The sequence below is a fragment of the Aedes albopictus genome, chromosome 3 (genome assembly GCF_035046485.1).
Source record: "Aedes albopictus strain Foshan chromosome 3, AalbF5, whole genome shotgun sequence".
Taxonomy (NCBI): domain Eukaryota; kingdom Metazoa; phylum Arthropoda; class Insecta; order Diptera; family Culicidae; genus Aedes; species Aedes albopictus.
Genome location: NC_085138.1, coordinates 268,741,860 through 268,750,842, shown reverse-complemented (window position 1 = coordinate 268,750,842; position 8,983 = coordinate 268,741,860). Strand labels below are relative to the sequence as shown.

Sequence of the window (8,983 nt, the reverse complement as noted above, 5' to 3'; positions counted from 1 at the left end):
TATTGTCACCAACAATCAGTTATCGAAACTTTTGAAAATAGGAAAATATAGTTAAGGCTTCCTAAATTGAACACTTTCCAAAACAAAAAAGGATTAAACAATGAAGTATTTATGGGCACAAACTGTGGAAGTTAAAATTTATGCATAGGTTTTCATGGGAATTCATTAGCGTTAATAGGCCAGATCGGTGAAGTTCTAGATTTGCAGTAATGAGCTGAATTTTTGTATTATGAGAAGGTAAATTCTCCGTTTCTGCAATGAAATGGTGCAAAAAACGTGGGTATTATGATTGCTTGCGTGATTTGATGCTGGTTGAGCAAAACTTTGGGCAACAGGGCAACAGTGTTGTTGTTTTCTCCATTTCTTGCAACATAAACAACATAGTTATCCAAAGTTTTGCTCAAACATCATCAAATTAGGCAAGAAATCATAATACCCACGCTTTATACACCATTTCATTGCAGAAACGGAGAATTGGGATTTTAAATTTTGAAAAATGTATCGATTTTTAAATTTTATACGGAAGAGCACCTTTTTCTGAGCCACTATGATTTTTTTCAGATTTTTAGAACTTTATTTTGGTACCTAAAATCAATTTCAAAGAGATTTTTTTAAATCACATTTTGACAGCTGGGCTACTGTTTGACAGCACCGCCCAGTACAAACTGCGACGAGGGGTGATTCGACAAATCGCTCCCATACAAACTTTAAATTGATTTTTGAATAGGTTCCCGGGCACCAAAATTCATGAAAATTTGGATTTCGACTCAGTTTTACATGCAGATTTAGAATATCGAATTATCTCAACACCGTTAAAGAAGCCAATTGACCTTCTCACCATACCAAAATTCAGCTCATTACTACAAATCTAGTACTACACCGAACGTGCCCCATTGATCGAAAGTTCAACATATAAACTAGATTTTCCATTGGTTTTGGGGTCATTATTCAGTCACTATTTGGTCACTTTTTTGTTAATTTTGGTCACTAAATTCACTAATATTTTGCCACCTGATCGCTACCAGCCCAGAGCATTGAATGTCGTGAAAAAAAAATAAGCATATAGGATTTAAGTTTGTTAAACATAAAAATAAGATTGATAATAAATAATTCTGTGTAGGAATACAGTCCTAATGCCTCTGAAGTATATCTGTATAATAATAGTACTAGTATTATTGAATGAATTAGAAGATTGCCAAGTGGAAGAACTACAAGAAGAGTCGGAAACAGGGTAATTCAAAAGCAGAAGTTCTTAGAATAAAGGCTGACATGTTCAAACAATTGGCTTGTTTCATTCAATCTGAAAAAATATATTATAAATGTGTCCTGCTTTTGAAGCACATTCATTTTTACATGATTTATTTGAAAAGCGTCTAAACTATGAAGCAAGCAGTTAATAATGGAAATTTGAATACTTTGGAAGCCATTTTTATAAGTGAGGGTCACCCTAATGTATACACTAGACCAGACTTAATTCAAAAGCACCATTCTTACTGATATACATTTGAAAGACTGAACTCCATACTCCAACTGTTCCATATCCAATATTAAGTTTTGTATAAGTACGACTGTTAGTTATATCTTAAACAGTGCTCAATATTCATGGGTACCAAGTACTTTACTTTGACAAACTTTGTCGTGTTCAAGACCATCATATGTTTTTGCAAATAGAAAATGATCTTTACAACAAATTTATTGAATATGAAACGAGGTTCAGAAATTCGTGTACGTCTATGATTGTGATGAGGAAAAGAGTTCTAAAACAACACCCACAAAATAAATAAATTCACAACCTACACATATCAAAACCCAATCCCAGACGGAGTTCCTAATGACTCATAATCAAGGCGTGTCTGATTTAAAAACTTGAGGCATGTTTTGTATCATCTGGGTTTTATTGAAGTCCGCCAAAAATCTGTATTCCTACTCCCTACCGTGCCTTGTTTCGAAAATGTCCTAGTTTTGTCGAAACTCCAAATGTAGAATGCGTACATCATATTTCAAAACCCCCATTACGCGCCGGTTTCAGGCGCCGGTCGATTGCAACACTGGACAGCGCGCCACAATGCGAAACAGGTATTTCAGATTCAAGACGATCATACCTACGTCGACGACGACGATACATTCTTCTAGATCGAGTTTCGTGCTAGTCGTCAGTATCCGAGATGCGATGTCTCAAGCTGGAAGAGATTTTGATATGGGACGATTCTCGTCGTCGCTAGTTATAATTGTGGCGTTATTGGTGATAACGTGGGAGTGTGAAGCGCAAGATAACCTGAAATGTTCGAGCGGTGTTTGTGTACCGACTTACCTGTGTGCTAAGGACTCCAACATTGTCAAAACTGATGGTGATCAACTACTGGATTTGCGGTTCGAGGAAAATGAATGCCCTAATGATATGATATGCTGCGGCGTGGATGACGAACCAGCTGGGAAAGGTGATTTATTGCCCGAAGGTAGCTGTAATGGAGAATGTGTGAAGGAATCGGAATGCAGAACTCGAACGGAGGTGGTTGATCTGAGATTGGGGAAAAACGTATGTGGGGCTGGTCGAGTGTGCTGTGAAAAACAACCATCTAAGGCCTGCCAAGGAAAGTGTGTTCCACAAAGTCAGTGTTCTGATTACAACCCCGTGCAAGGCCTAATCAACTTGAGGTTTGAAAACGATGGATGTCCGACAAACCAAATTTGTTGTAATAACGTAAAAATCAGTGAAACATGTGAAGGGTTGTGTCTCCCAAGAGCAGATTGTGCAAGCGTAAGAACTGAATCAAAATACGATGATAACAGATGCCCGAGACAGCTTGTGTGCTGTAGTGAACCAAAGCCCTCACTACCGACAGCCCAGGTCAAATGTGAAGGCAAATGCCTTCCAGCATCGCAGTGTCCCACAAGTGCCGTTGAAGGCATCAATTTGAGATTATCTAATGGTTGCCCATTTAGCGAGGTGTGTTGCTCTACGGCATTGCCGCAATGCGATGGAACTTGTACCACAGCGGATCGATGCGCGGACGCTTCAAGGAATAACACCGACGCCGTCGACTTGCGATTAACAACTTTGAATTGTCCATTTGATCAAATCTGCTGCCGAAAGCTGAAGGAAGTTACGTCATCTTGTGACGGAACATGTGTTCCTGTACAACAATGCCCTGAACTAAACACGTGGGATAGTAGCATTAATTTACGGTTATCGGAAAATAGTTGTCCGTTTAAAACGGTATGCTGCAAAAATTCAAGTTTAAAGTTTTTGTGTAATGGAACCTGCGTTACCCAAGGGCAATGCAATGATGCAATAGATTTGAGGGTATCCCATAATTGCCCAAAGAATAAAGTCTGTTGCGAGAATGTACAAATAGAAACTCTAGAAACCCCAGCTGTACAAAAATGCAATGGAATTTGCGTACCTTCAATGGACTGTCCCCGTGATACCAACATTAATGAATTCAATCTCAGACTTACTTATGGAAGTTGTCCAGGTAACAAAGTGTGTTGCTTGATTAAACCAACTGAAATGTTTCTCCCTCCCAGGGACGAATGTGAACGAACCTGTGTACCGCAGAACCAATGCTCTGAAGAATATCAAATGAATCTGAGAAAGTTCGGAACCTCATGTCCATTCAACCAGGTTTGCTGCAAAGTTCCAAAAATATCTTCCAGTTGTGAAGGAACTTGTGTTACGACTGATATGTGCCTTGACCCTCCACTCTTAAATTTAAGATTTTCTGATTCAAATGTCTGCACAAACAACCAAATCTGTTGCAAAAGTCCACGACCCCCAGAATTTTCTTGCAGCGGACAGTGTGTCCCCGTAGGAACATGTTCAGCAACACCACTCAACCTTGGTTCCGTCGACCTGAGACTCATGAACGACTTATGCCCAAAAGGAACTCAATGCTGTCCACATGCTTCAACTTGTGAAGGAAAATGCGTCACCAGGGATCAATGCGACGACAATTTCGGTTCTCAAGGAATCAATCTAAGAATTGAAGATCCCAATGCATGCCCGGCGAATCAAATGTGCTGCAAGAAGTTAAAACTTCCTCAGACATCCAAATCGTGCGATGGAAATTGTGTGTCCGCAGCAAAATGCCCAATAGATTTAAGATTCAATTCAGAACAATGCCCATTCAATGAGGTGTGTTGCAAGGGTTCATCCAAATCCAACGTTACAGAGGTGCTACTCTCAAGTGTCTGTGACGGAACTTGTGTTCCGAATTGGCAGTGTTCTCCAAGTGACGTTGATCTACGAGTCAACGACGGACAATGTTCCGCAAATCAAGTTTGCTGCAAAACCAAGCTTCCTCCATGCCCTGGGCAGTGCGTTTCTCCGGAGCTCTGCGAAGATGTTGGCATTAATCTTCGCTTCATGCAAAGCTCCTGCGCAAAAAATCAAGTCTGCTGCCAAAATTTGAAACCACAAACATGTCCAGGCGAATGCGTTCCTGCCAATCAGTGCTCCCGTCGTATGCCGGGTAAATCCCTCGTCGATTTGCGACTAACTGGCAACGGATGTTCCAGTGACAAGGTTTGCTGCATGATTCCTAACCCCTTCCAAACTCCTCTAATGGTGCCTTCTGCACCATCACCATCCTCACCGTCTGGCACCAGCTGTACTTTGAAGCCAGAATCGAAAACAGGCATTCTCAAAAAGCCAGATGTGAAATGGTTGGCCAACATTTGGACCCGGCAGGAACTTCTCGGCGTTTCTCGACGGCAGTTCGTATGCACTGGAACGTTGCTGAAATCGGATCTGGTGCTGACCACGGCGGATTGCGTGAAGGATATAACACCGGAAGGAATGTACGTTCGGATCGACGACTTCAATTTGAAACCGTTGGCTACGCTCTCGCCGAGAAGGGTAAGTGCAGACAAAATCTGCAAAATTGCAGAGGAATTTAAGAAGAGTGAATGGTCATAATATTTTTAGGTTATGCATTGCGGGGTTTCAGAAGAATTTTAGTGAGTTTCTGGAAGATTATGGAATTGTTTCGATGCGATTCAGAGTAACTTCAGTGGGTTTCAGGAGGTTCAGAGAAGCTCCCTGGCATTTCAGGGACTGTTATAGAGTTTTGGGGAGTTCCAAGGACCTTCAGATAAATTCAGAGAAGTTTAGAGGCGTCATCAGAGTACCCGAGGGTTTCAAAGGGTTTTCGGAAGAGGGGGTCTCGCTGATTTACGTGAAATTTCTGGGAACTTAAGAGGATTCTCGTAACAAAAGGTCGTTGGGGGCTGCAGGGACATAACAAACGGAATTCATGGGATTTTAAGAAAAGTTTCTGGGAGTCTCATGCGGGTTCGAAAGGAATTTCGAATCGTTCAAAGCGTTTCCAAGGTTTCAAGTCGTTTACGGGTGCTTTAGTAGATTTCAGAGACTATTGGTGGTATCGAGGAGTTATATAAGGCATTTCCGGACGTTGGGGAGGTTTAGAAGGGTTTCCCGGCTTTTAAGACGTTGAGTTCAAGAGAAGTGTCTCATGCAAAAAAGTCCGAATGGTTTAAGACGGTTTTAAAGGAGTGTCAAAGCATTTTATGGCCTTTCAGAGGATTTGAGGGGTCCCCCAGGTATTTCATGGTATGTTCTTGAATGTTTAAAATAAGTTCAGCTCAGTTTCTTATGGAGCCCGTAGTAGGCACGACTTCCACTGATGATGCGCCTTCGAATTTCACGACTGACATTGTTGTCAGCCGTCAGTAGGGATCCGAGGTAGACGAATTCCTCCACCACCTCGAAGGTACCCCGTCTATCGTAACATTACTGCCCAGACGGGTCCGGTCGTGTTCTGTTCCGCCTACCAGCATGTACTTTGTTTTTGAAGCATTCACCACCAGTCCGACCTTTGCTGCTTGGCGTTTCAGGCGGGTGTACAACTCTGCCACAGTTCCAAATGTTCTGGCGATAATGTCCATGTCGTCCGCAAAGCACACAATTGACACAATTCCCCGGCTGTTGAGGCCGGCTCGTCGCTTCACACCTTCCAGAGCGATGTCAAAGAGTAGACATGAGAGTCCATCAGCTTGTTGCAGTCCCTGGTGAGATTCGAGTGAACAAGATAGTTCACCCAAATCCCTTACGCAGTTTTGCACACCGTCCATCGTTGCTTTAATCAGTCTAGTCAACTTCCCAGGAAAGTCGTTTTCATCCATGATTCTCCATAGCTCTGCGTGGTTGATACTGTCGTATGCCGCTTTGATGTCGATGAACAGGTGATGCGTTGGGACCTGGTATTCACGGAATTTCTTGGCATTTGCCGTACGGTGACGATCTGGTCCGTTGTCGACCAGCCGTCGATGAACCCGGCTTGATAAGTGTCCACGAACTCATTCGTTTTAGGTAACAGACGACGGAAGATGATCTTGGTTAGCACTTTGTATGCAGCATCCAAAATAGTGATCGCTCTGAAGTTTTCACATTCCAAATCGTCACCTTTCTTGTGAATGGGACAGATTACCCATTCCTTCAACTCCTCCGGTAGCTGTTCGGTTTCACAGATCCTGACTATCAGCCGGTGCAGACAGGAGGTCAACTTTTCTAGGCTCATCTTGATAAGTTTAGCTGCGATGCCGCCAACCTTACCAGCTGCTTTGTTGGTTTTGAGCTGATTAGTTGCATCCTTAACATCAGCTTCCATATACGTTATAAGAGAGAATCAAGGTATCTCCTGTTTTTTTTTCAGGAGGAAAATGTTTACCAATTTTACGGTAACATGTTTTGTGTTTTTTTTTTTTATATTTCTTTCAAATTGAAAACATTTTCAACCGGGGAATAACTCAGGAGACATCTTGATCTTCCCTCTATGTGGCAATATAGAACTTAGACTTTTCACTATATCTATGTGATATTGAATATACCATTCACGTTCTTCCGTCCGTTTTTGTCAGTATCGATCTTCGATTTCGTTTTCAAATGTTAATAATTGTCCAATTACAATAATGATTGAGATCATTTTTTCTCTTTTCAGGAATTCGATGTTACCAAAATAATTCTTCATCCAGACTACAGCAGCACAGACCGAAGCGCCAATGTGGCTGTTTTGAAATTGGCAAAAAATGCAACTAGAAGTGCAAATGTTTGTCTACCAAATCAATCAAAACTGAATCCCGAAGATCTTTGTTTGTTAATCGGATGGAATAAACTGAACATAATGGATGAAACTATTCCGTACGCGACACCCGACAAATCATCCGTATCTGCACTAACCACCGGTGCTAAGTGTGAAGAAGGTTACATCTGTTCGGACGATCGGAAACAATCAACGCAAGGGCAATGCACTGATGCTTTTCAAGGATCACCTCTCATTTGCTTCGCCGGTAATGGCTCAAACTGGGTTCAGATGGGCATGGTGGCTGCTGGAAATATGGGATGTAATGAGGAAGGCGTTCCCAATTCCTTCGTGTCGATTGGCGCATACGGGTCTTGGATACAGGAGCAGGTCGCCCCAAGCTTTCGACAAATTGCAACTCCAACGGATCCAAATCGAAGGTATCTTCCACCAGTGGTGTAATGCAGGTTGATATGTATAAATGTACATAGAGGAACTTATGCTAATTTCGACAATTTTGTTCCCTTCGTCATGAGGTGTTTTCTAAAATTAGCTATTTCTGAATTCTGAATTCTGAAATTTCAAAAAAAATAAGAATTCAAATTTTTCCAACCAAACTGACTATCAGACAATTTCGCCGAACCTAAACACTCATGCAGAAGATAACAAGACTACTGAAAATACTCAAGTCATCCCACCTAGTTTGTATATTTGAAATAAAAACTTAGTACATCTATGACCTCCATCATAATATAAAATACTCTTGTAAAAATAAATGACAGGTGTAATAAAACCAACAGAGTAAGAAAAAAATAAAATGATAAAATAAACGATCACTGGCAAATGCTTTTATCACAGACCTGAAGATATTGTCTGTGAAGTGGTTTGGTTGGTCTGGAATATCTCAAAACTATCTTGGAATAACTCATAAAATGCCAGGGGATTACAAACTACAGTTGGATGTATAATGTTTCAGTTCAATGTGAGAATAACCATTGTTACTGTCAAGAACTAAACTTCAAGACAGTTTGGACGACCCCTAATTTCCCAATGGTTCATAATAATATAAAGTAGGCTTCAAGTTGATCCAGTAACCGCGATTGATCATACAACCTTACTGAGTATATCATAAATGGCTGCTGTTACGAGTGTAGACCTGAAGTTCTGAACTCCAAGATAGTTTGGCTGACCGGGAATATCGCTATAGTGTCTCTTAATGACATTTGAGATTTCAAGAGCTTAATGGATCCCAGCAGATTATACATTGCTATTATTTATGGCGAAAACACGTAAAGTTATTCTTGTAGATTTGAGGGACTTGATTATAGGACAGTTTGGACGACCTGAATGTTCCAAAGGTTTATAATAATATCAAGTAGACTTCAGAGTGGTCCAGTAATCGTGATTGATTACGCAACGTTACTCACTAAAACAGATATGGCTACTGTTACGAGTATAGACCTGAAGTTCTGTATTAAAAGGTAGTTTGGCTGACCTGGAATATCCCTATAGTGTCTATAAATAAGATTGTGGATTTCAAGAGCTGCACAGATCCCAGTAGATTATGTAAAGCTATTATTTATGGCAAAAAGACATAAAATTACTCTTGTAGATTTGAAGGACATTACTACAGTTTGAAACAACTTGAACATTCCAGAAAATAAAACAGCTTTTGAGATTCTTGACAAAGGTTAAATGAATACATATGAACGTACCCTATATCCAAATTCAGGTTTTAAAACAACTGGTACGTCAATTATTTCGTTTCTCCAAACTTTATGGTGTTCAGGATGTTCTAGGTTGTTAGTAAAGTCTCTGATACAAATATTCCCATTTTTCCTTAACAGAGGACTCAATTTGCAATAACTTTGCCGAAGACAGTATTCTGTTTTATTGAATGTCATTTAATGTCCTAAGGGTTAAGCGTTTTTTGCCGCTTCACA

General features: G+C 40.7%; 1 protein-coding gene across 1 annotated transcript; it reads left to right on the top strand.

The window, feature by feature from the left end:
* The first annotated feature begins 1,963 nt into the window (after positions 1-1,963).
* LOC115257606 (prestalk protein) lies at positions 1,964-8,855 on the top strand. The gene is made up of 2 exons (XM_029857412.2): positions 1,964-4,858; positions 6,960-8,855. The coding sequence occupies exons 1-2, from the start codon at positions 1,985-1,987 to the stop codon at positions 7,500-7,502; spliced, it is 3,417 nt and encodes a 1,138-aa protein (XP_029713272.2). The 5' UTR covers positions 1,964-1,984; the 3' UTR covers positions 7,503-8,855.
* The last annotated feature ends 128 nt before the right edge of the window (positions 8,856-8,983 follow it).

Coding starts and splice junctions, on each gene's coding strand:
- LOC115257606 (XM_029857412.2), top strand. CDS start 1,985: ATGCGTACATCATATTTCAAAACCCCCATTACGCGCCGGTTTCAGGCG. Junction 4,859..6,959: donor CTACGCTCTCGCCGAGAAGG/GTAAGTGCAGAC, acceptor TTCTCTTTTCAG/GAATTCGATGTTACCAAAAT.